Source organism: Micromesistius poutassou (genome assembly GCF_964030765.1).
Source record: "Micromesistius poutassou genome assembly, chromosome: 13".
Lineage (NCBI taxonomy): Eukaryota > Metazoa > Chordata > Actinopteri > Gadiformes > Gadidae > Micromesistius > Micromesistius poutassou.
In genome coordinates this window covers 6,046,263-6,073,208 of record NC_140283.1, presented here as the reverse complement: position 1 = coordinate 6,073,208, position 26,946 = coordinate 6,046,263, and the positions used below count along the sequence as shown (strand labels likewise).

General features: G+C 45.5%; 1 protein-coding gene across 1 annotated transcript in view; it reads left to right on the top strand.

Moving 5' to 3' along the window:
- Window positions 1-26,946, top strand: part of hydin (HYDIN axonemal central pair apparatus protein) — a gene marked incomplete at its 5' end in the record, with an annotated part of 73,563 nt that overhangs the window by 10,710 nt on the left and 35,907 nt on the right. Inside the window, 30 exons of the mRNA XM_084477849.1 lie at window positions 1,174-1,375; window positions 1,953-2,133; window positions 3,947-4,046; window positions 4,873-4,991; window positions 5,138-5,361; window positions 5,624-5,691; window positions 6,869-7,110; window positions 8,154-8,254; window positions 9,466-9,601; window positions 9,954-10,118; window positions 10,307-10,459; window positions 11,943-12,181; window positions 12,830-13,106; window positions 13,551-13,694; window positions 13,970-14,113; window positions 14,826-14,921; window positions 15,378-15,589; window positions 17,266-17,326; window positions 20,096-20,305; window positions 21,476-21,526; window positions 21,961-22,135; window positions 22,404-22,528; window positions 22,899-23,026; window positions 23,329-23,465; window positions 23,583-23,704; window positions 23,851-23,964; window positions 24,161-24,241; window positions 25,142-25,294; window positions 25,677-25,916; window positions 26,347-26,485. Coding sequence (XP_084333975.1) covers window positions 1,174-1,375; window positions 1,953-2,133; window positions 3,947-4,046; window positions 4,873-4,991; window positions 5,138-5,361; window positions 5,624-5,691; window positions 6,869-7,110; window positions 8,154-8,254; window positions 9,466-9,601; window positions 9,954-10,118; window positions 10,307-10,459; window positions 11,943-12,181; window positions 12,830-13,106; window positions 13,551-13,694; window positions 13,970-14,113; window positions 14,826-14,921; window positions 15,378-15,589; window positions 17,266-17,326; window positions 20,096-20,305; window positions 21,476-21,526; window positions 21,961-22,135; window positions 22,404-22,528; window positions 22,899-23,026; window positions 23,329-23,465; window positions 23,583-23,704; window positions 23,851-23,964; window positions 24,161-24,241; window positions 25,142-25,294; window positions 25,677-25,916; window positions 26,347-26,485 — 4,539 coding nt within the window. The remainder of the gene's footprint in view (window positions 1-1,173; window positions 1,376-1,952; window positions 2,134-3,946; window positions 4,047-4,872; window positions 4,992-5,137; window positions 5,362-5,623; window positions 5,692-6,868; window positions 7,111-8,153; window positions 8,255-9,465; window positions 9,602-9,953; window positions 10,119-10,306; window positions 10,460-11,942; window positions 12,182-12,829; window positions 13,107-13,550; window positions 13,695-13,969; window positions 14,114-14,825; window positions 14,922-15,377; window positions 15,590-17,265; window positions 17,327-20,095; window positions 20,306-21,475; window positions 21,527-21,960; window positions 22,136-22,403; window positions 22,529-22,898; window positions 23,027-23,328; window positions 23,466-23,582; window positions 23,705-23,850; window positions 23,965-24,160; window positions 24,242-25,141; window positions 25,295-25,676; window positions 25,917-26,346; window positions 26,486-26,946) is intronic.

Sequence of the window (26,946 nt, the reverse complement as noted above, 5' to 3'; positions counted from 1 at the left end):
AACGTACCATTAGAACACAGGAGTGATGGTTGCCTCTGTACTAGCCTGGCTATTGCCAGACCAAGCTCAATAGATTGCATGACTTCAAATAACCGGCAGAACGGGCTGGGGGTACCCAGTCTATCTCTATACACCTATGTAGATATTCCATTAAAAATCGTCTGTTTCCAGCTAGTATAGTCATTTACCACATTAACAATGGCTAGACTGTATTTCTTATGAATTAAATGTTATCTTCATCAAAAAAAAATCATTCAAAAAAACTGTGCTTTCTTTAAAAAATAATGACATTTCTAAATGACTGAATAAATGAACTTTTGAATGTTAGTGTATATGTGTATATACATATGTATATCTATATATCTATATATCTCTATATATATATTTATATATATAAATACATATATATATATAGTGAGAGAGAGACAGACAGAGCGAGCGAGAGAGAGAGAGAAAGAGAGTATATATATCTGTATATATATGTGTATATATATATATATATATATATATATATATATACACACACATCGATTACTTCTTTGTGTGGATGATATATATGGACAATGACTAAAGCTTCACATGGTTGTTTGTTCGTAATCTCCTAAATTGAAAACCTGCCGATCGCTACAGAAAATCCTGACAGTGCTTGGCTTGAGAAAACGAATCAAGCTTCAGGTTCAAGTTCAATGTTTTCTCAGACTTTCCTTCTGGACCAAGTCCCAGAAAGCAGCTTGCTAGGGTGTGTGTGTGTGTGTGTGTGTGTGTGTGTGTGTGTGTGTGTGTGTATGTGTGTGTTTGTGTGCGCATGTGCGTCTTTGTGTGTGTGTTGTTGCAGCCCGGCATTTAGGGGATTACTTTGCTGGGGAAAGCGTGTTGTTATTTTCAGCCCTGCCAGGTGTAGCTCCACAGCGGTTGGGAGCCGACGAAGGAGGAGAGTAGAAGCCCTGACACATGCAGTCTGTGTGATTGGGCCACGGGCGTTCACCCCACACCTTCTGATTTCAATTTAACCAAACCCCCGCTCTGCATTTACATAAAGCCATTCCACTCCGTCTGCTTTAAAGAAACGGTTTTGCATTATATTTCCTTTTATCGCCTTTTATCACAAGAACATTCAAACAGACATTTGAATTCTTCTACTACTACTGCTTTTGTCTGCGTGTCCCCTGCCAGGTGAGGAGGTGTCCATCGGCCTGCACGGCGTGTCAGAGGAGTTGGACGTGTGTCTGAGGCCTGACTCTGTGGTGCTGGAGAAGACCTTCATCTCCCTGTGCAGTGTGAGCACCGTCTCCCTGGCTAACCCGGGCAATGTCCCCCTCCGCTTCTGCTGGAAGAGTTGGCCCAGCCAGCAGGACGAGGACATATACACAATGAGGTACACGCACAGACACACACACACACATACACGCACGCAGGCAGAAAGGCATGCATGCACACACAGACACATATACATGCATACACATGCACACGCGCAAAGGCAAGCACAACCACACAGGCACAGCATGCAAAGGCACACACACTCTCCAACACCACTTGTGCATAATGCACAAACACAAACTTGTTATGTCAGCCCGTTGAAAGGAAAATAGTGAATTTCTTCTTCAGGTGAATTCAACTAGAATTCCTTAAAAAAAGGTCTCAGGACCTAACCCAGCTCACATTCCCAATTAGTGGGGGAAAATCAAGCATCCAAGTCACTGAGTGTCAAGGGGCCCATGCACAGAGCCCCTGACCCTAACTGCTCCCAGGGAGCTGGTGTTTTTCTGGATGGATCAGGCCCATTTGGAGAGAGGCTAATACATTATAAATTAATGGGTTGGGCTTTCAATGGATGTTGAATTTGGAGTGGGTTACGAATACATATTTAAAGAAACATTAAATTGAGTTCTCCTTCCATTGTCACCTCTTCCGGTTACCATTTCTGCTCGCGCTCTATGCCAAAACGATGTCAGAGAGTGCTCAGAGCTGTGGCAACAGGACGAGATGGAGATGCAGCGCTTCCTGTTGGAGTGTGAGTCCAACCCTGTGGAGATTCACCGTCTGCCCATACTGTCCCGCTCGCACCGAGACCGTCCCGCCGCCAAAGACCCCCTCGCCAACTCTTCACCAGGCTGCATAGCCATCGAACCTGTGGTGAGTGTGGTGGGTTGAGGTGTGTTTGAGCTTTTGTGTGTGTGTGTGTGTGTGTGTGTGTGTGTGTGTGTGTGTGTGTGTGTGTGTGTGTGTGTGTGTATGTTTTCAAGGAAATCTGTGTGTTGGGTCTCTTTCTCTCTAGTCACTCAATTCAGATCAATATCTATTCTAAAGTCTGATGGCAGACAAGCTCAAATCTGGTTTAACAGGGAGTGTGGATGTTTCACTTTCATTCCCTTGATAATAGTTTTGACCAATCACGTTGCTGGCTGGGATCTGTAAGCGCGTAATTGGCGAACCGAAACTTGGCCAGCACTAGTTACCTCCAAAAGAAAGTTTCTGTAAAGGTTTCAAATCAACCCTTAGACTGACTGGCCACTGTAGAAATAGCCTCATTAAAATCCCCTTCTCGAAGCTTCATCCACATTAGCAATTGAGTTTTCTTTGGTAGAATATGTCTACGTCTCCTACCAGAAGTTTGGCTATAACATAGTGCGTGTTTACATGTGCGCGTTTGCATGTGGGTCAGTGCATGGAGTTAGTAGGAACCAGTGGCGATTTCTCTAAGACTGCAGCTTCCCCTAAAATTTAAAAAATGAAATGGTCAAATATATACTGTTGTGTTAACATGTCATTGACTAAAAATGTGTTAGAACACGTCCATCTCGAAGATGAGTTCGTTCAGAATCAGCTGCTTATCGCAGGTCGACTCACTCGATTTCCTTCTCATACATTCCTGTAGCGTCACAGTGCATTTGCCTGTTGAAGCTCAGCATCCATCCACTTCAATGGGGCATAGAACAGCTTTTTTTAGTGTGTCAAAAGTCAACGGTCATTGGATAATGCTGCGATTATGTCCCTCCCACGGACGCTCAGTGTCTCTGGGGGTGAATGGAGGAGTGGGCTGGCCTGGATGCTGGGCTTCTGCGTGATGATTGGAGGGTCTGCGAAAGACTGAGTTGCCGTTTGATTTACAGTGATTTTGAACTATAAAAAGTCGCCGGAGCTCTCTTACTTCCTCAGTCCTATCACAGATTTTGCAAGCAAGTCGAAAGACAAACTGCAACCTATTTCGTGATATTTGCTTCAAGTCCTGTATTCAGATCAGGACTTGCAGGGTGACAGGGGAAAGCTGTGTGATTTCTTGGTGTTCCTTAAAGACATGGAGTTGGACAGTGCAATGCCTCAGCTTTACAAACTGTTCTCATTACAGCTACATCTGCAGGTATATAAAGGAGCTTCTCCTGTTTGAAGCGGCTCAAGTCCTATACCCGTAACACAATGGGCCAAGGCCATTTAAGCAGCCTAGCTCTGCTGGCCATTGAGAGGACACTGGTCAAGTCACTGGAAAAGACACCTAGTTGGTATGACAGAGCATTTCCTTGAAAAGGAACAGAGAGGATAATTTACATATACGTACATTGTCAATTTATATGATGTAGGCCGAAAATGAGCTTCCCCTCTTTGAAAGACCAGCAGCCGCCATTGGTAGAAACTACATCTATTTTTTAACTTTGCCTATGTTTTCTTTTATTATCTATTATTTTATTTTATTGTCAATTGACAATGTTTCTATGTGAAGCACTTTGAGTCTGCCTCGTGTATGAAAAGTGCTATAGAAATAAAGTTGCCTTGCCTTGCCTAAAAATCTCCGGAACAAATGCTTGCTCACTTACATGCCTTTGTGTATGTGGGCTTTTCTGTTGATGTGTGTCTATGGACCATGATCTGATCTGTTTGTCAATCTGTCTGCCTTGTCTCTGTCCGTCTGGTGAACTCCATCTCTTCCATCCATTGTGTGTGTGTGATCCAGGAGGGAGAGATCTATCCCAACACAACGGTGCAGTTCACCATCGTCTTCAAGCCTGTGGAGGACATGCTCCACCAGCAGACGCTGTACTGTGACGTGACAGGTCAGTGTGAACACAGATCACAGGCTATAGCCTATCACTACAGCTCTTCTGGGTTCAGTTAGGCTATAGTAATTCAGTATCACGTGCCTCTTACCCACACCGTCATTCATGGTTATCATTAAAGAGAAAGGCCATATCTGAAGCTGTTGATAGTGTATACAAAATCAGCCCCGTGGTTATTATAGGTCAGCCGGCTCATAGCAAACTTTGCTTTGTGCTAAAAAGTGTGTTTCTCGATAATCATAGTAGCTGGACGTTGTTCCAGTAGTCGTAGGACAGTCCCAGAATAACAGTAACAGTAATAATAAGCAACAATATACATCTCTAAATGCATACATGTGTACATGCATCAAAGGCTTGTTGTATTTATTTCTATTTATTTGTATGTATTATATATATGTATCAATTTTAATCAATGCGTGAATAAGTACAGCATGTGAACAGCTCCTCGCTCTCTGCTGATCCATTTTTCTGCCCACTGATCCGCAGTATTCTGGAACCAGCCCACATTTTCATATTAAGCACACAAATCAACCTCAGGGCACCGAGAAATCGCTCCTGACCGCGGCAGGTAGAAGCCATTTGCATGGGGCCCCGGAGTGTGTCCCCTGAGCCGGAGAACCTATTTCCATTCATTTCCATGTCCTTTATCCCATTCATGTCCCCGACAGCTGTGGTTACCAAGAACCAGCGCCGTTCTGCGCCCTATTCCTCTCTTCTATTGTGTGATGTTGAGCCTCTGTCCATGCCCCCACTTTTATCTTTTTAATGAATCCCTTCCCGTGTGTAATTGTCTGCCTCTCTTCCTGTCGGCACACCCGCTCAGGCCAAAAGTCCCGCTTACCCCTGACCATCCGAGCAGAGGGCATCGGGCCCAAGCTGCACTTGAGCTACAACGTGATGGACATGGAGAACGTGGTCATCGGGGACACCGACCACTACGAGGTTAGAGAGAGGAGCGGGAGAACATGCTGTTGCACACATGATTCAGGGCGGCCGGTATGAGTTTGCTGTGCTGTATCGTAGCCCCCACCAACACCCCTCACAAGATCTTGCATCATTTGTCCCACCTAAATACACCTACGGTACAGGTGCTGGTGTCAAACAAAGGGCTGATTGATGCCCCCTTCAAGCTGTGCTGCCCCTACACCGCCTTCGGGAGCTGCTTCTCCGTCAGCCCTGAGGAGGGGGTTCTCGCGCCGGGGGCCTGCCAGGTGCTCCAGGTCAGCTTCTCCAGCCGCACCCTGGGAGCCTTCTGTGAGGACCTGCTGCTCAGGGTCACAGGACAGCCTCAGCCCCCGATCCTGACCTTCAGGTGAGCTACTTCTTGAATCTCACCAGGGGAGACAAATAGTTGTTGATTATGCAGTCCGGTCCGGTGGTACTGATTAATACCTTTACCTCATTTTTTAATTATAAGTGGTGTGGTGCGTGTGTTTCCTGTCTGTTTTTTGTTGTAAGCGTGCATTGAGATTTGAAATCTCAAAAAGACTTTATACAGTTCAATAAATATAATTTTTTTCACTCACTGGTAGAGGTTAACAATTGATTTGGTTGTTGTTGTTGTCTGTTTGCAGAGGTTGTGTGATTGGCCCCTCCTTCCACTTCGATGTCACAGAGCTCAACTTGGGAGATGTGGCCTTTGGTGAGGTTCATGAAGCACTCATTATCAGCTGGTCTCTTAACCCTATGGACTAAATAAGATATGAATTACAAAGTTTGTTGCAAGACCAACGTATCTCCACATATTGATATCTATCTTCATTGGGGTTTGCACACATTCATTACAAATAAAAATCTGGCTGAACACAGAGGTCCATCACCAGATCTCTTACACCATGGCTCAGTATGCATTTGGTTTTATCAATGCATGGCCTTCAATTATTCAGTGGCAGCAACCAGTGCATGTTTTAGATGACATATATATAAATAAATATTTCTCATGTGGCAAATAAGTCAATTGTGTTTTCACCTTAGAGTTGTGAAATACATCAATACATCAATGTGATCTTTGTTAATCTCTGCTGATATTGTTTTGTGAAAATGTATCACAGCAAATAATGCATGGTTAGCAGAATGTGATGATTATCAAACAACACTTGTTTCATATCACAATCCATTTGGATGTCCTATAAAAACACTAGTGGACTAGTGCACTAGTGAACAACTAAAAGATTAAAGCAAGACTCTGCTACCTGCAAAAGAAAGTCTGTTCCTTCGCCTTCTTCACAATTTATTACATTCATTAAATTGATTCAAACGCAGGTCGTCGACAATTACCTGCAGTAATTGATTAACCATCTCTGAAAGTGAACACACAGACAGAATCACACTTTGTCCAAGTCGTGGTTTGTTGCAATCCATAATGAAGGCATGCTGCATAACAACCTCTGTCTATCTGTCCGTCTGTCCATCCGCTTGTCCATCTGTCCCTCTCTCCGTCTGTGTCAATCTGTCATTCTGTCCCTCTCTCTGTCCATCTGCCTGTCCATCTGCCCCTCTGTGTGTCTGTCTGTCCAACTGTCCCTATGTCCGTCTGTCTCTGTCTATCTGCCTATCCATCTGTCCGTTTGTGTGTCTGTCCATTTGCTTGTCCATCTGTCCCTCTCTCCGTCTGTCCGTCCATCTGTCATTCTGTCCCTCTGTCTGTCTATCTGCCTGTTCATCGGCCTGTCTGTGTGTCTGTCTGTCCGACTGTCCCTATGTCTGTCTGTGTCCGTCTGTCTGTCTGTCCAACCATCCATCTGTCCATCCATCTGTCTCTCGATCCATCTGTTTCGCCTGGTCCTTTTATCCTCCCTTCTGTCCTTCCGTCCCTCTAGGCTTCCCTCAGACGTTGAGCTGCACCCTCTTCAACACCTCCCTGGTGCCCCTGACGTATGCGCTGCGTGTCCTGGGGGACGGCGCGGGCCCCCCCAGCGGGACCAGCAGCCAGCAGGTGACCAAGCTGACCAGGGTCCACTGGCGTAGCGCCAAGACCCGGGATCCCCACGCACGGCCAACAGAGTTCAGCCTGAGGCCGGCCGCGGGCACCATCCGGGCCATGTCGGACATATTTGTTGAGGTAACCTGGGATATATTTTTTATTTAACGTCAGCGTCATCCTGCTACAGTTGCACTTTTGTAATTGCACTTAAAACATGCACTTTAGGTGAACTTCCTCTTGTCCATGTAGGGACGATCCATTAACATATGAATGAATGATGTATGTCCAATGTCTTATGTCTGTATTTTTGTGCCTTTTAGCTCTTTGGCTTACTATTTTTGTGTGGTGTTTGTCTTGTTGTATTGTAGAGCACACTGCTGCAAATTACTAGCAACTTACATTGTATGGCAATTAAAGTATTGAATCTTGAATCTATCAGCACACCTGCTGTGTTACAGCTGAAGGTCTGGGGGCGTGCCCTGTAGTCCTGCACTGTAGTTCTATACTGTGAGGATTTGAAACCTTTAGGGTTCCTGTTCCCTCTTAGCTAGTTAATGATATACGATTGCATGAATGGTCGAAACAAATATAAAGCAAAATAAAATGATTTCCCATATTTGACCAAGATTTGAGCTAGTCTGATGTTGGAGACTAAACGTTGATGCAAACCACCAGAGGATCAGTTGACTGACCAATGTCAGTGTCTAAATTATTGTCTATTGTACTATATCCTGTACAGTACATTTGGCACAGATTACATTGGTCAGTTGACTGATTCAGCATCATTCATTCGTCCACCATTCTATCCATCTCAAACAGACTCATTATACAATATCTAAGTTGTGATAATCTTGCATTCTCATCGCTTCTCTGATACATTGTGATGGGATTGCCCAATATGGGCCATTTGGGAAACATTGTTTGTATCCTAAATGGTTCCTGTTCAGTAAAAGGCTTTATGCATTTTCAACAATACTCTTTGGAGATTACTATGGTATTCTAGATGAATTTCTGTTTGAAATTCATCTATTCATCTGTTTGTCTTATGTCAAGTCTGAAACTGATTTAGTTTGGTATTGGTCCAGGTCTCTCTTTTGAAGTGAGTGGGTATCTCATGATCACATTATTAGCGGTATGTATTGTAGTATGAATACGTAATGTGTGTGTTTTGTTGTGTACAGGTGACACTGTGCTCAAACACTGTGAAGAGGTACCAGGTAGCACTGGTGGTCGATGTTCAGGGCGTAGGGGAGGAGATCATGACTATTCCCATTACTGCCAGGTATGACAATCCCATGCACACATAAATATATGCATGTGCATTGTGCACGCCCGCACTCACACACACGCACGCACGCACGCATGCACGCATGCACGCACGCACACCCACAGCCTATGACTCACAACTTGGGCAATGATGGGCAAAAATCTTTTTACCCATCAATGAGAGGGAAGATCAATGAGCATGACTCTCACCCATGGACAAGAAGTTTGACAATATTCCCAGCATAATAAATGTCAATTATTAATACACTATATTTAATTGCCACGGTGGGAAAGTTTGATGAAGTTGTCTGCAGAACCTAATGATCAAAAAAGTCATACAGATTTATTACCCTTATTGCAGTTTCTTAATGATTTCCTTTAAGCTTCAAGTCTGCAAGCAGCTAATTACAAACAGGACATGGTGTTTAGCATTGTGCCACTAGCTTGTTTGATAATCTGCACATTACCGTGTGCAATTATGATTTAGCTTTCATAGAATAGAATAGAAAATGTGTTAGCCTGGATTGACCGGGGGTATTATGTAATCATATATTAAATATTTCATTAAGGGTCTTGAACTGGTTGGATATCCATAATTTATGTTGATCTTTCCCTCAAGTGACCCCTCACAAAACCTCTATGGTTTCTTCGGTTGGCTGACCCTGCATATTCAAATAAGATGACCAATCAAAACACCCACAGTCGCTGAACAAATTCATAACCGAGACATCCCAGACATTGTGATTACACAGGTGGCCTTACTTAGCCCTGATCCCTTTACCAACAATATAATCCAGTATGTAAAGAGAGCCATTAATACAATACCATAAATATAAACTGTGTCATATAAAACAATGGTTCTCCACATGTGTCATAAGGTATCAAAGTGCTGATCTCAAACTCTTCCGTATCGTGTCTGTTGCAACACCTTTGGTGATACAAACCAGACACAGATACAAACAGTGTCACCACTGACACCCAGTTTGTTTGTAACATTCATTCTTATGTTACAAACGGGGCTTTCATCAGTGGGCCATAGGCTCAATCACCATTGAGAGACCTCATTCAGTGGTAAATAGTGACTTAACAGACATTCATTTACTTGAGAATCACTGGTGTAAAATAATTATATAAGATGTAACATGAATGACATGTCTTGTTTTTTTTGTTCTTTTTCTTCTTTCGCTCCCTCTTGTTCGCTTGCTTGCTTCCTTGTTCCCTGCCAAGATGCTTGGTACCAGAGGTGACGGTGGAGACCCAACTCTTGGACTTCAACCAGTGTTTCTTGGGCCATCCATACACACACCACGCACGGCTGGCCAACACCAGCCACCTTCCTGCCTGCTACGGGCTGCTGGACCAGGTTAAACCCCTTCACTGTTCAACCCTCCACTCTGTGGACACAGGTTATGTACCACTCTGTAGAGTAGCACACATGCCTACGCTTGTTTGCTAAGATGGAGATTTTCTCAGTCCAAACAGGCAGGTACGATTGTAAGAGAAATGTAGTCAAAGGCAACAGAGGTGTACACTAGATAACATCTAGATTGAAGAGAGATAGGTCGTCTTCCAGACCAAATCTCTCGGAGGGTTGTGAGCCTGTTGTGACTTTAGTGTAAACATCGATGTACAATGTGCTTTGTAGAATCTATTTCTCTGGTGTAAGCAGGGTCTGTGTGTTCACATGCCCCCTCTCTTCACTGTGTTGTGCTCAGGAACACGAGGAGAGTCCATCCATGCTGTGGGGCAGTTCTGTTCCCAGGGGCCTCATCCCTGCCGGCACCTCAGTGGAGGTGCCCCTGTTCCTGTTGGCCAAGGCCACTGGCCGGCAGCACGGCACTGCACGCATAGCTGTGTTGGGCAGTGATCATCCGTGCCTGGTCAGTGGCACTCTGCATGTGTGTGGGAAATGAGGTGTGGTCATCATAATATGAAGGAAGTGGAGCAGGTTGCTTTGTCTGTATGATGAATTACTGTGCGTCAGGTTTGTGTTTGTGAGTGTATTCATTGTCACCCAAGAAAGAGGGTTGTTTGGATGCGGTTTGAAATGCGGTGTTTGTTGTTCCAGGAGGTGCGCTTAACATGTGTGGGCAAGGGTCCTGCCGTGCACATTCAGCCTCCAAAGGTGGACTTTGGCGAAGTCCAGGTTTTAACGGATGTAACCAGAAAACTGCAGCTGATAAACCAATCGCCCATCCCAGCTCACTTCTCTGCACATATGGTACCTTTTGCGTACAAAAAGCATACACGCACATGCACACATCCATTTGTATTTTCCAGTGTTTCTTAACTTTGTAAACATAATGGATCGTACCGCTCTATGTATCTTTGAATTTAATTTTCTGCAGACATTTTCTAGTTTATTATAAACCAAAAATGTTTTAACACTTTACCATGGTTGCAGACAAGCAATGTAAATAGAATAATATGTAAATATTAGAATAACAATATACATGACTATATGTCAATAATTATAGGAATAAATCTAACGTGTGTAATAACGTGTATGATGTGTGAATATTTAGCTTGACTCGGTTGCGGTCATTGAGAATGTTAGGTCAGGAAGAAGTGATCTGAGTGAGCAGCTTTACACTCTGACTACAGCATATACAAGATGTGTTCTCTCTCTCTCTCTTTCTCTCTCTCTCTCTCTCTCTCTCTCTCTTTCTCTCTCTCTTTCTCTCTTTCTTTCTCTCTTTCTCTCTTTCTCTCTCTCTCGCAAAATACAAAGGGCAGCTCAGTTACCCTGCCCTCTCATCTGAGGTTAAACAGCAGTTGGAGTTTGGGAGTGTTTTTTCCTTCTCTGCGTTCTCGGGCATCAATCGATGTGGATTCTCCTAGAATGACTCTATAATCTACTCGCTCGCCCCCTCATTCAGATGATTCAGGAAACCCTACACTGATGCTATTCTATTCTCGTCGCCTGAATTGTATCGACACACGGGAGCTTTACCGGTCCTAAACATGACCTCGGGTTAAGCTTCACTGGGTGGCTATGAATTACTTAGCGCCACAATGCCTAGCCTTAAAGTGCACGCGATAAATCCTCCCATTGGCAGACTGCAAAAGGTAGTGAGACAGAACCCTTTCTCATCTTGTCGGAACGGGGATGTAACCGTACCACTGTCTCCCTACAGAAATGCTGCAATGCGTTGTGACTCCCCTGCCAACAGCCAGTGATCCAGGACACTACCCTTTATTTAGTGATAATATATTGATTGTTTTTCACTGTATAATCTTCCCGAAGGGGATTGGCTGCAGCAGACACTGCAGCAGTAAGGCAGTAATGAGTATAAGAGAAAGAGAAAGACCCTCCTGATCTATGTATGGCCATTGAAACAACTCCACCACCCCACTCTCACCCCCTCAGAAAGTGTGAAAGTGGATACGTGTATAAGTGTGGGTTTACGGTGGATATTTTAGGATGAGGTGACCATGGGGTTCAACCAAGTTTTTAGCCATTCTTCATAGCAATATAAATGTCTCTCTCTCGTTAAGTGTTTGAGCTGGGGGAAATGTCTCTCTCTCTCTCTCTGTGTTTGAGTTGGGGGAAATGTCTCTCTCTCTCTCTCTCTCTCTCTCTCTCTCTCTCTCTCTCTCTCTCTCTCTCTCTGTATTTGAGATGAGGGACATGTCTCTCTCTCTCTCTGTGTGTTTGAGGTGGAGTAAATGTGTCTCTCTCTCTCTCTCTCTCTCTGTTTGAGGTGAGGGACATGTCCCTGTGGCGCGTGGAGCCCCGGGAGGGGGAGCTGGCCCCCGAAGGCCAGCTGGAGCTCAGGGTGGTGGTACACCTAAGGGACACACTGCCCTTCCAGGGCAGGCTGCAGGTGTGCATCCAAGACAGCCAGACATACGACATCCCTCTGTCCTGCACGGGCGTGGGCTCCACCATCGTCAGCGACCGACCCCTGAACCCCAGGCTTGATCTTGGAACCCACTTCAGGTACAACACCAGCAGTTTCCCGGGTTTAAGTCTCGCTCTCCTTTCATTCATCTAAGCCCACAATAAGCTTGTGTTTTAATACTGGCTAAAGGAGGCTGCGATTGTATATCTGACAGCCCTATAAGGTCCCTTCCTTCAGGGCACAGAAAGAAAAGCAGGAGCTGCATGGCCATCGGGACAGAAATGGGAAGGGAGCTCATAATACTTCAGCGATCATGAGCCTATACGAAATGTATGCCTGATACGATGGAATTTTGTAAATATTGGGATTCTGTCAATATTGGGATTCTGTAAAAAAAATATATTTTATCTTCTGTGTGGTCAAACCAATAACTTTTGGGTTGGGGTTCCACAGGTGAGCTGGTATCTGAACACAGCATTCATATGTTTTCACTTCGCTTACTTTCTTTTTCATCCTCACAGTCTAGTGGATCGAAGACATGAACATGGGCTATCCCTCTATCCATCTATTATCTATCATCTATCCATCTATCTATCATCCATCTATCCATGGGTCCATCTATCTATAGATCCATTGATCCGTCTATACATCTATTGATCTATCGATCCATTGATCAATCCATCTATCTTTGGATCCATCGATCCATCTATCATAAATAGATACTTACTCTTGTAATATTTCCCAAGTCAAGGGGTCTGCGAGTATCACTTCAGGCTGACCAACTGTGGCCAGCGGCTGCATCGGATGCACTGGACTTCCCCGCTCTTCCCTCCTCGGGCCTACAAAAAAACGGCCAGGGACAAAAACGCCCTGCCACCCATCACCACCGGCAAGACGGGCAGCGGGTCTCGCCTCTCTTCCCCCAAGGAGAAGCCTGTGTTCAGCCTCAGCCCCTCCCGCCTGGAGCTCTTCCCAGGCCAATCCGCTGACGTGTTTCTGACTGGATCGTCTGACACCCCTAAGGTGAGGCAGAGTTCAGTATCACTCTCTGCATCAGTAGTCCCCACCCCCCCTCCACCTGACTGTATGCTTACATGGTTTGACATTTTTGATAAAATTATTCATTAATGAAGAGAAAAGGTATTTTGTTTATGTTTCGATTTTTTTTATGTTCTTCACATTTGACCAGTCCACTGGATGGGGAATTGTGAAGAAACTTAACTTTATTTGGTGGAAAAAGTTTCACTTCTAGTTTTAAGTTGTATTTAATTTTCTTAAAAAACATCAAACTAACATTAAATCTTCAGGTTAAGGCAAGGGTATGTTTCTGGTTAAAGCCCTAAAGCCTTGTGTACCACATCACCTAAGTCCCTAGGAGATTATATTTTCGAACCACAAAGGGCATGTCACTTTTGGTCGCACCCCATCGTACTGAAGGCGGCTGTTGTCTCTTCTCGTTGGCCTCAGACGGTGTGTGAGCGCCTGGCATGCTTCGCCATGCTGGGTCGAGAGGTCTGCTACGAGCGCATCATGACTGTAGACATCACATGCCGCTTCGTGGCCCCTATACTCTGCTTCTCCACCAAGCAGCTCAACTTTCATTCCTCGAAGGTAGGTGGAAAGGACAATGACAATTCTGTAACTTTGCTCAAACTGTTTTTGTTTGCTGTGCTACCATCATGTATGTCAATCATTGCCCCCAATGCACTCTTCTATGGTAAGGGGTGTCATAAATACATGGCCTGCCAAGCCCTTTGAGATTGGAACTGGGATTAAGGTCTCTGCAAATGTAACATTGACTTGACTTAATGACAGCCCAGGTTTCAGTTTGTGTTGTTCCTTGATTGTCTGCATGAGATGAAGCTTGTGGCGTTGGTGTTTTACAGGATTCAGAGCAGAGCCTCGTAGCCCTATACGAGAGGCTTGTGCTGAAGAATATCTCCCCCCTGGCCCTCTCCCTGGAGCTGTGTCTTCCAGAGCCCTTCTCTCTGTGTGACAGCCAGGGAGACCTCACTGTTGCAACCAACAAGGTGCCCAGACCTTCACTCTTTACATCAATAAAACAGATTTTCAAGTCAAGCTGCGACTTGGTGCCATTGGATTACATTACAATACATTTGGATTGGATGGTTAGAACTTGGGGGAAACTGAAGGGAAATATACTGCAGAAGCAGCTTTGTGGCAAATGGAAGAACCATACCAAGACTGATGGAAATGTCAAGGCAATTTCAATTTAAACTCAAAGCAATTTCACTCCAAGAATTGGAAAGCATATGCTCAATAATGTTATAATCTGAACTACAGTAAATGTGGATCATAAATGTACTTTAACATCATAACATAGACCAGCACAACATTGCTGTTGCTTTTTGGTATGAATTCAGTGTGTTCAATAGAAATTGAATTAAGACTCTTGGCTACTATTAATATCCAAATCATTTGGGCCATTTCGGTTACCCCTGCAGGGATGATGATCTTCTGTTCCTTCAAACCAACAATATTCTTACTGTCTGGTTAACCTGAGCAGCAGCATCAGCAGATGAAAAAATAATAGTTCAGTTATGGCTATGGCCTTTTAAGTCATATCATTCCAGTCATGTTTTGCCTTGACCCAAAACTATGCATATCTGAATCTTGGTAGATATTCCAAGACTTTCATATAACTATGAGAGTTACTGTATATGTTGCAGTTTAGAGTTTAGTAAAGCGTCAGTACTGTGTTTTGCCGTTTTTGCTTCCCAGGCCATGGTGTTGGACAGTGGGGCTGAGAGGGATGTGTGGGTCTGCTTCAACCCAGTGCTCCACTGCCAGGACAGACAGTCCCTAGTTCGGGACGAGGTACCCACAGCTCACTTTGTCTCATGAAAAAGCACATCCGCTCTGCATTTCTGCTGCTTTTTAGCGGACCACGTCTAGTCACGCTAAAGTGATAAAATCAGAAGTGATAAAATCCATCTATCACTGCCATTCTTGGGATATAAGCATGATTAAAACTGGCTGTGCATTTAAATTAATTTATATCTGTTCATAAACGTCTGCTGCTTGCTGAGCCATGCATTTTATGGTTGTGCAAGTTAAGTGTGAATCCAGACACGTTCTATATGTGTGTGTGTGTGTGTGTGTGTGTGCTTGCACATGTTCATGTATGTCTGTTTGGTGTGTGTATTCATGTGTGTGTGTGTGTGTGTGTGTGTGTGTGTGTGTTGGTGTGTGTATTCATGTGTGGGCGTCTATGTGTGTGTGTGTGTGTGTGTGTGTGGGGACGTGATCCCCCCCCTGGCTCAGCTCCTCCAGGTGCTCTACCGGGACCACCCCCAGCGGGACACGGTGGCGCTGCGGGCCGAGGTCCACTTCCCCAACCTCCGCCTCTCCGCCACCAGCCTGGACTTTGGCTGTGTGCTGAACCAGACCCACAGCCAGCGCCGGCTCACCGTCACCAACTGCTCCTCCCTGCCCGTGCGCTACTGCTGGAGGTTCCTGGAGGAGCACAACCCCCCCGCTATAAGGTGGGCGTGGCAGGCTCCCGTCCAACTCAGCCTCACCAAGTCACCTCTGTCCCTCACACATTTACTCCTAATGGCAGCTGGGGGGAGACCACGTGAATTCAGTCCATTGGACGTTTATGCATTCAAGTACTCCAGCCTTAGCCATGCCGGCTTATTTTAAGAACTCACATCCAACTCCCCCCAAAAGGTTACTTTCTGTACTACCTGTCAAGCATGTCGGCTGGCGGCAAGCAGACTAGGAACAGCATTAAGGATTGAATAGGGCAGTCAGAGAAAATTGTACATTCCACCACCGTTTAACCTTATGAGGAGCCCAATCCACCAGGGGAAGTAGAGCTAATGATTTTTCTACTGTGTGCTTTGTTCAGTGCTACATGCGCCGTGTGTATGTGTGTGTGTGTCGGTGTGTGTGTGTGTGTGTGTAAATACTACTCTCTGGGTCTTTTACGCAGCCTTGAACCTACAAAACGGCTCCGCCTGCAACGCATTACAAATCATTCATCCCCTCACCCTGGGCTATTCTTCCACCCAATATTCCTCCCATTACTTTCTTTCCCTCCCTCCCCACTTCCCTCCGCTGCTCCTGGTGCAAGCTGCTTTTCCTCCACCAATTGATTCCTGCTGCCTCCTCATTCTCTCTCTCTCCACTCTTCTCCCCTCGTCGCCTGCTTAACACCTATTCTTTATCAGCTTTCTTCTCCCCTTACTTTCCTCTTTCTTCTCACTCCTCGTTTTGCTCCCCACCAACTCTTCTTATTGGTGGGTTTTACAGGCCATCTAACTTATTAAAATCTGCCCTAACCCCCCCACCCCCCTCTATCCCTTCTCCAAAACATGCGGTCTTTAACCATTGTCTCACTCGTACACCAGCAGGATGGCAAAAACACACAGGCACCGCGGCTCAGCTAATTACATCTCTATCAGTAATTAAACCCATAGCCCTCTCGGCGGTGGGGTTGCGGGAAGAAATTGTTTTTCGGTGCGTGGCCTCATTCCGACGCTCGCCCTGAAAGCTGGCGCCGATTCCAGATGTATGGTCCCCTCGTGGCTGCTTTGTGTGCAGGGTGATGGATCGGCTGATCAACACACACAGGCGCCGTTGATGGAGCGACCTATGGATGACTCGCTCTGGGCCGCCGCGCGTTGAGCTTGTGAACTTTGTTGTGATAAGTTTGTGCTATCCCAGTCTGTGTGTTGTGGCTGTATGGAGGGAGAGGGACTGTCTGGCACAGGTCCCGCTGGAATAAGGAAGGAAGGAAGGCTCTCCTTATAGGACGACAGCTGGACGTCTTGGAGGTGTGTGTGTGTGTGTGTGTGTGTGTGTGTGTGGAGAGAGGAGGGTAATGGGTCGACATCCACAGCCCTCTGGCCTGTCCCTTATATCTCTAAGATTGAAGTCACATAAGCCATCTGCTTGCACCTGCTTGCGGTGCTAGACCCACGGGTAGCAGTAGAGATCCTGACCTCTTTGCCTTTCCACACATTTCTAAATATATATACAGTATATATATATTTTTTTATTATTTATGCTGTTGGTTTAAGTTTTAATGATACTGTTATGAGTGTTAGTAGAAGTAACAATAGCAGTAATATTAGCATTAGTCATAGTAGTAACAACAGCATGCAAGCTGTAACTCTCGTGTTACTTCATGATTTTCATTGTTTTACTGTTGTAGAAGTAGACTCGACGCCAGGCTGGGTAGGGTGATCGAGGCCACCTTGTCAATCAACTCTAAAGTACCATGGCATCACCCCTTTACGCCCCAAAATAGGATGTGCCGTTGGATGTTAATACCTCAAAGAGCAGCTTCAAAGGAATCGTCCCAACTCTTTCAAGAAGAAAATTCCCTTCTGTGTTCATATCCGTATTACAAAATTATTTCTTGAGCAGATGGTTGTTTTACATTCTCTTTGCGTTGTGACTGAACAACATACCTCACTACCAGAAGACAGCCGGATGACGGGACTTGCCAGATTGGTGGGGAAAGTGTTTAGTGGTTGTTTTGCGGGTGGAAGCCGGTTGCTTTCCTTTCTGAATGAATGACTCTCTCTAGCGTGTCCACATTGTGCCCTCTGAGGATCAGCTGTCGCTAGGCATGACATCTCGGAGCGTGGAGTCTGCCCTCCGCCGCTGCCGTTCACTGTACAACACAGGGAAGGGAAGGAAGACAGCCAATAGACATAGCAGCAAATAGATTAGACATGTTAAAGAAAGACAGGCCCCTTTTTCTTCTGTCAGCCGTGGGAGATGCACACACATGCACGTACCCACACACATGCGCACATACATACGCGCGCACACACACACACACACAAACATATTCCGGAATCCCATTAAAAGCTATCATCTGTAATGATGCAATTGTAGAGCATAGAGCCCTCATCTCCCTCTCTCTCTCTCTCTCTCTCTCTCCCTAAAACAAATACATTTGCAGAAACACACACACTTGCACAGACACACACAAACATTAGTTCACACTCTTCCCATTTCCTTCTCTGCCAAGAGATTTTTCTTTGTTCCTTCTTTGAAGTAAGGACTTTGTGGGATGGAGTGCTGCTGCAGAAGCACACACACCCACACCCACACACACACACACACACACACACACACACACACACACACACACACACACACACACACACACACACAGCTAAGGCATACACACACACTACTAAAGCATACATTAACTGCACCACAACAACACAGATCATACAACATTGCCCCCTGCTGGGCACATTACCAATTGAGAAACATTCTCATCAAAATTCTCATCAAAATGTGTTTCCTTGCCGCAGATTGAGCCTTGGGTTTTTCCCCTGTGTGTCATTAAGAATATCATTTGTAGAAGCTGTGATTGTGTTGAGGGGTTTGCAATCTTTGGTATTACTCTACAAAGCCCAGATATTTTTCAGACCAATAAAAGGCATTGTCTAAAAAAAAGCAGTTAGGAAATGTAGACTAGCTATAAAAAACAGAGCTGTGCACAGCACAACCAGTTAATTAAAATAAAGATTGTTCAGCAAGATAAAACTCATCATAATAATAAAAGTCCAATGAAAAGGCTGTTTTTATTAGGACGGTATTAACGACACTATGACTTAGTTTCAGCATTAGCATCTAGCTGTGGTGGTGACCAGGAGCTTCTCATAAGCTCATAAGTCTTCTTCAGTGAAGAGGCATGAACACACTGGTTGTCCCCCAGTAGTGAGTGTACTGAGTTCACGTATCAACGCCCCCTCTGTGTTTATCCAGTATTTCGCACCCCAGTTACTCTGACCTCTTCCTTAGCACTTTTCAATTAAAATCTCCCTTAATTATGGAGCAGCCTAGTTAATTAGCTTGATGGATGCGCACAGGACAAGCCCTCGGGAGGAAAAGAGTGTGGAAAGAGAGAGTTTAAATGAGGTTTAGGTTTTTCTAAAGGCTTTGGTAATACAGATTGTTAATACTATGGAGGTTATCTATACTATAGATTATGTTTCTAAAGGCACAATACAGTACAATCAGATGAACCATAGCTCGTCTTATTTCATTGTAATGGATAGGGAAGATTATCTTTCATTCATCTTCAGCCGTTCCTATACTTGAGTATTATTTAGGGACTTCTATTTCTTTTTTTTGCTTTTTATAATTGTACTGACATCTATCAGCTGTCAGCTGGCTATCAGCTGTGTTCATGATTGTTCTTTGCCTTTCATATCTTACAGCAGCGATGGGGATGGGTGCTGCCATCTTGGTGTAAAAGAGGTAGGGATGGATAAAACACACACACACACACACACACACACACACACACACACACACACACACCACACCAAAGCCTTCCAGTTGGAGCTGGCAGGGCTGTTGTCTCGCAAGTCAGTCTGATGAACTGTTCCCATTAATTGTTCCAGTGTTTGCTAGCTCGCCTCAAGGGGCTGCACCTTAAATCAGGCACGTCCTCCCGGTGCCCCTTGAATATATCCACGCCTCACTTCTCCCTAAAGATCTTTGTGAGGACAAAAACAAAGTGAATAAAATTAGATAATCTATTGCATAAACAATAAACTTCTTCTATTGTTACTACTGCTGATACTCCCACTACCATTACTATTACTCTATACCACTAATAACTAATACTGATATACTGATATACTACTGCTACAACTACTACTACATTCCTCTATAACTACTACTATCTACTATGACTATTACTACTATGACTGCTACAACTACCACTACTACTACCACTACTCTATTACTACTATGACTATCATTACTACTTCTACTACGACTATACTACTACTACTCATTCTATACGTCTCTACTGCAACAACTTCTACCACTTAACTAAAATGACTAGTGTATATCTAATACTACTACTATATACTACTATACTACTATACTACTACTATACTATTACTTCTACTACTCTACTTTATTCCAGAACTGGAAAGCTGGCCCCAGTGGATATAGCTGTATATATACAGTAAATATATCTTTATGTATAACTCCATTCCGTATAGGTGTTCAATGTGACCCCTCTCACCGGGAAGCTGGCCCCGGCGGAGAGCCAGCAGGTGTCCATCACCTTCCACGGCGGCTCCTTCGTCAGGTGCCAGGTGGTGCTGCAGTGTTGGGTGGAGGAGGGGCCCGTGTACAGCGTGTCCCTCCAAGGAGAGGCCTCGGACATCAGCTACAACCTGAGCTCCACCAACCTGGACCTAGGCCTGCAGGTACCACTACATATATGTAGCTATAGGCATTGATGTATAGATGTGTTTAAATATGCGGACAAATATATCTAGATTCACAAAGCACAGCTGACTGTGGGTTCACACACTCACAAAAGCACTTTCAAGTGTTTTACAGTGAGGACTAAAACAGGAGACATCAACTAGAACAGAAGCAAATAAAATCCAGCAAATGGAAAATAAATGGATTGCACATAAACAAAGTCACGATGGTGTGGAGAACGGGGCATGAATCGAGGCACAAAATCAATAGAGAACAGAAGAGTCAGAGGACATGAAAGTGCCACCTTATACAGACCAGTGAATACCACTGAAGCTGCAGAATCATCTTCCACCTGATGGACAACCAGATAGGTCTCCTGATATAGCCCACCAGGGACAGGGGAGGTGTATTGACTTTGGAATGTCATCGTGTACTTTTACACGCCCCCATCCTCCCCCTCTGCTTCTGGAACGCACGCCGCCCTGGCCAGTTTTCATTGATATTCAAAACAAGGGCATATTGATTGGTGATTGGTTGCAAATGAGCCATTCAGCAGAAAGTTTCACTCTGACCTTGCTGCCTGTTAGCACTCTCTCCTCAGCCCACCCTTCTATCTCCTCCTCTGAGTCGTTCACCCCTTCCCTCGCTGTGTTTGCTTCTCATCCGCTAATCTCTTGCTGTTGAAAACTGAATTTGAAAATGTGCATTGCATCTGATTATAAACAGCTAACTCAGGCCCAATCCCCTCCCGGTCTGTCTGTATGCATCTCTGTATGTCTGTCTGTCTGTCTGTCTATCAGTCTGTCAATACGTCTATATCTGTCTTTATGTTTACATATTTAAGTATGTTTCAATCTATCCTTCTAGCTGCCATTTCTTTGTCCTTCTATTTGTCTATGTCTGTATGTGTGTCTATATGTTTATAGTTAACCTGTCTGCTCTTTGTCTATGTGTCTATATCTGTCTGTATGTATATATAGTGTATATGTATGTATCTGTTAACCTGTCTGCTCCCTGTCTAAATGTCTATATCTGTCTGTATGTATGTATAGTATATATGTATGTATCTGTTAACCTGTCTGCTCCCTGTCTAAATGTCTATAGTATGTATAGTATATAGTAGTATAGGCATCTGGTAACCTCTCTGCCCATGTTTGGACGTGTGTCAGCTGTTCCAGCACGTGGCTGAGACCACGCTGGTCGTGGCCAACAGCGGCCAGGTGGGCTTTGAGTTCACCGTGCTGCAGGATCCTCAGGGGCCGGAGCCCTGGAGGAGGGAGGCGCAGGAGAAGGAGGAGGAGGAGGAGGAGGAAGAGGAGGGGGCTGACGGAGGGCCAGGAGGCAGGAGGGTGGAGGGACCACAACAGGACCAGAGTGGGGAGCTGCGGCTGGAGAGCAAGGGGCATCAGGGGGCCGGGGAGCAGGACAGGAAAGTGTTGCCCGGCCAGCCCCTGGTGTTCCCTGCTAGAGTGAGTTTGTGTGTGTGTGTGTGTGTGTGTGTGTGTGTGTATGTGGACATGAAAAAACGAGTTCACTACTTATCCATGTGAGATTGCACAACGAGTGTGCTGTAATGTATGTGTGTGTGTGTGTGTGTGTGTGTGTGTGTGTGTGTGTGTGTGTGTGTGTGTGTGTGTGTGTGTCTGTCTGTCAGGGCTACGTGGAGGCCAGAACAGAGTGGCACCTGCGTGTGCTCTACCTACCGGGGGTCCCTGATGTGTTCCAGAAGAGCTTCCAGCTTCAGGTGGACCACCTGCCCCCAGAGACCATCACCCTGAGAGGGGAGGGGGTCTTCCCCAGGATCAGCCTGGATCTCCCTCGACACTTATGTAGGATCACGCGCACACACACACACACACGCACACACATGTTATATATATATATATATATATATAGAATGCTGCGCCTCCTACAAATATTGGGACTGCTTATTATTGCAGAACAGTATATTGCCAGGACTTCGGCTTGGTTCTAGTTCTCAATGCTGACTCCCATAGTAATCCGTAGTACAGAAGGGGGGCTCCTGTTGGTCCTACTGGTTATACAGGGTATGGTAGAAGAGGCACCTCATCAACATGTTGTGGGTTTCCGTTGCAGCCGAGGAGAGCTGCGGCCCGGTGTTGCAGCAGGCCAGAGAGGCTGTGGGAGTAGAGAACCCCACCCCACTCCCCCCTACCAACGCTGGGGCAGGGAGTCAAGACGACCAGTACTGCGCCCACACTGTAACTATCTCAGTGATCTATGACACGTATCCATCCAGATGCTATGGCTGAACATGGATGTGAATGAATGACGCTGGCACAAAGGGAATAAATACACAATTTGTTAAATTGTTGTAAGAGCCATGAAGGGAACTCTGAATTGACTATTATGGAATATACAGATATACATCCATCAGCAACACATGAGCATGTAAAAGGTGTGTGTCAGTGATATCTAATATCCAATCTGCCCATCCGCACATGACATAATTTCTCTGCCCTGAAATGGAAAATGGATTCTAATTCATATTTGTTGAACTACCCATAAAACTAGTAGTAGTCTATTGGGTCTATTCGAAGGTCCCTACCTTCTCATGCTCTCTCTCTCTAGCACGAGGAGCTGGTGAGCATGGAGCTGGAGAGGAGGCTGCTCAGGGAGAACGCCCTGGCTCTGACCAGCAGCCTGATGGCCGTCCACCTCCATGGCTGCTCGGCCAACAAGTGGCACAAGCTCAGCAGGTACTGCATACCAACCAACACATTACCGATTACAAACATTCATTCATTTGATACATTGCAGTAATAGATAACAGATAGTAATAGATAAAAGATAACAGTAGGCTGATCACAAAACTGTTGTTGCTGCCTGACATTGTTGAATTGCTAAATCATGCATGTGATGATTTATGAATTGATCATATATCATCACATCATGACATGGAGGATGTGATGTGATGGGATAAAGGCAGTTGGCTGTTGAGTCTGGGCTGTGTGCGGGCCCCTTTAGGTAACATGTTGGTCTCCGTTTGCCCCCCCCTAAGGTTCCTGCTGGCAGAGTATGTGCTGGACTTTGGCTTCGTGGTCCATGGTCAGATCCTGAGCCGGGACGTGAGGATCACCAACACCGGGCCAGTGTCTGTGTCCATTTCGGCCAACCACAAGCCTCTTGTGGGAACAGGTACCAACCGACACACAGTACAAGGAGCAGGCGACCTGACCCTGAGTCACCTAAAGGAAGATCTAGAGCATTAAGAGAACATTCCTCTGTGAGACAAGTGTGTTTGCTCCTCCCAAGGTTTCAGTGCTGAGTTTGAGAAGGTGAAGAACTTTCCATGCAGCGAGACACAGACATTTATGGTGACATTTGACCCCCAGAGGTCAAAGATGGGAGAAATCCATGTCACCTTGCCAATAAAGGTATGTCCACATACGACACCACATGCCATTTGGTGTCATTGTCAATTTGATTTGAAAGTTTTATGTCACTAACTGTGTAATCATCGTGCTGTAAAGGTACGTTTCGTGTGAAGCATTGTGATTGGTGTTCCTGTTTTGATTGACAGGTGGTAGGCGGGCCGTCGGTGCAGGTGCGGCTTTGCGCTGTGGTGTGCACGCCGGCCCTCACTGTGTCCAGCGAAGAGCTGCTGTTCGACTGCGTGCAGTGTGGCATGTGTCAGGTAAAACTGAAAAGTGACATAGCGGCACCATAAGGTATAGGCAATGCAAGGGAGGTGCATGTTTTTGCACTGGAAATACATGATTTGATAACCCAACTCAGTAATGACAAAGAGAAAAGAGAGGGAGAGGGAGAGAGAGAGAGAGAGAGTGATGTCTGGTCCTGTAAGGGGTGGCTGTGGTCTTCCTTCCTACCAGGTGATCACCATACAGCTGTTCAACCATGAGAATGTACCGTGCAGCTGGAGCATGGCAGAGGTGGCCAAGCCTCGCAAGAAGGTACTGATCCAGACCCAATAGCCCGCTAACCCTAACCCAAAGCCCCAAGAAAAACGCTGTATTTGTTTGCCAAATAGCAAGTTTATTTTTCATTCATTATACAATGAAGGTGTTGGAAATAATGTCAGGGTTTACTACGTCACTAGTACATTCATTACGTTGTTCTCAGTATGGCCTTGTTGATCTCATTACTATTATTTTAGCCACCTGTATACACATTTTGCTTCTAATGTTGAACACATGAAGCTGAATAGTTAGGGTACATTTTGGTGCATCGATGTTCATTCAGAACAGTGACCATTTATTGAAGATTATTCTCATACTTCTTCGCACGCACTTTATTCTATCTGCGATTCTCTATGGTGTGTTTGCACTGCACCTAAATTCAATGAGTGCCAACAAAACTGCTATGTACTCTAACTTATTGCTTTTCAGCACAAATTAGTTAGCCTAAGTTGGCTTAGTGAAGTGAGAATTGGAATGATTCCCAATAAAGCCTAATATTGCAATGCATGGAAAAAAAAGAAATGTGACACCATACTATCAGTCTTACTATTTTGTTAAGAGACTAGACTAAATATTAGCATCTTGCCATGCAAAACCAAATGCAAAACATTACTTTGCTTTGCCCTGTCTGCCCTTGTCTGTCACCATGGCAATTGTGTGATTTCCATTTAAAAACCAAAGGCCAATTGACTTCCATTTACATTTAAAACAAATAAATTCTGTATGTACCAGTGTGTGTGTGTGTATATATATATATATATATATATAATGATGCTCAACCCAATTCTGTATTTCTTTACACAAATACAGAATTTCACACCTGAACCTGTTGTGTCCTGTACATGATAACAAGGCAAGATGTCTGAGCACTTTCTGTCTGTCGCTTGGGTCCAGATCGACAAGTTCCTGCCGCTCCACCTGCGTAAGAAGGCCCTGCAGGAGCAGAGTCCTCCTTTAGCCGCGGTGTTTGAGGTGGAGCCCTCCTCTGGCCTGCTCCGCCCTGGAGCCCGACTCAACCTCAGGGTCACCTTCGTCCCAGCCCAGGAGGTGAGCAGCAGACGCACAGCTACGTACCAAAGTGTATGTGTGTGTGTATGTGTGTGTGTGTGTGTGTGTGTGTGACTATATACAGTGTGTGTGTGTGTGTGTGTGTGTGTGTGTGTGTGTGTGTGTGTGTGTGACTTTATGTGTGTGTGTGTGTGTGTGTGTGTGTGTGTGTGTGTTTGCACATGTTCATGTATGTGTGTGTGTGTGTGTGTGTGTGTGTGTTTGAACATGTTTGTGTGTCTGTGTGTGTGTGTGTGTGTGTGTGTGTGTGTGTGTGTGTGTGTGTGTGTGTGTGTGTGTGTGTGTACCTATGTGACTGTGTGTGTGTGTGTGTGTGTGTGTGTGTGTGTGTGTGTGTCTGTGTGTCTGTGTGTGACTGCAGTGCGAGTACCGCAGGCAGCTGGTGCTGAGCGTGGCCGGCAGCAGCCAGCGGCGGGTGGTGTGGGCCCAGGGACGAGGCCAGGAGCCCCGGCTGGCCTTCAGCCCCTCGGCCCTGCAGCTGGGCCCCTGTATGCCCTGCGGGGCTGGAGCCATAGCAGAGGTCAGGGTGAGCAACCCCTGCTCCTTCCCCCTGGAGTTCTACTCCCTGGAGCTGGACCCGCAGTACCGGGAGGAGGACAAGGTAGGCCCCTTCTACAGGTCTTCATCTCAGGCCACACTGAGAAAGTACTGTATTGAGTACTTGTGTTTACTGAGGAGTATGTGTGTGAATGTGTGTATGAAATGTAGATCTACATATACTGTATTCCTGCATTTGACACCATTCTACTAAACATCAACCCCATCTTCTCCTCACCAACAAAGAATTGCTTGAGATGGATGCTTCACTCCTCCTCTCTCTCCCCCAACCCCTCTCACCCCTCCCTCTTTTTTCCTCTCCCCTCTCTTTCTCTCGCTCTCCCCCTTTCTATTTTCCCTCCTTCACCCCCACTCTCTCTCTCTTGCTCCCCCCACCTTCCCCCTCTCTCACCCACCTGCTGTCCCTACCCCCAACTCTCTCTTGCTCTCCCTCTCTCTTGCTCTCCCTCTCTCTCTCTCTCTCTCTCTCTCAGATCCTGCGTCTGATGTGGGAGGGGTACGGGGACGGCCAGGTGATGCTGCTGCCCCCCCGGTGGGCTGGAAAAGCCCTCCCCCAGGAGCTGCTGGACCACTACGCAGAGCTCTGCTCCCCCCCTACCACACCCCCCGACGGTAGGATCAGGGGGTCCCCCTCTAGACGCCTCCCCAGAGTAGAGCTGCTGTTCTGCACACTCAAGCTGTAAAAGCCTCACTGTTGTTTTCCCACCGTGTGGTGTCCAGACCCGGACCATGTGTCATGTTTCCACCCTGGAAGGGTCTATGGATGTGGGCGTGTTTCATTTAATTCAATTTCATTTATTTAAAGGATAGTGCCCTTTGATCAATATTTCTGTAAATGTGCCAGTGTTAGCCAGCAGGCAAATGTTCAACTGTAGTCCTTCAGTGAAAACACTGCTGTAGGCCTACGTTTTATCCTGAAGTCATTTAGCTTGACCCTTTTTAGTTTTTGCTCCAGCTCATTTCTTTCATTTCACCTAATTCGTACCACTACACCGTCCATTGTTTACAATAGTTTGCAATATTTTGCTTGACTAATGCTTATTCACTATTCAATGTATGATTTATTTGTGTTT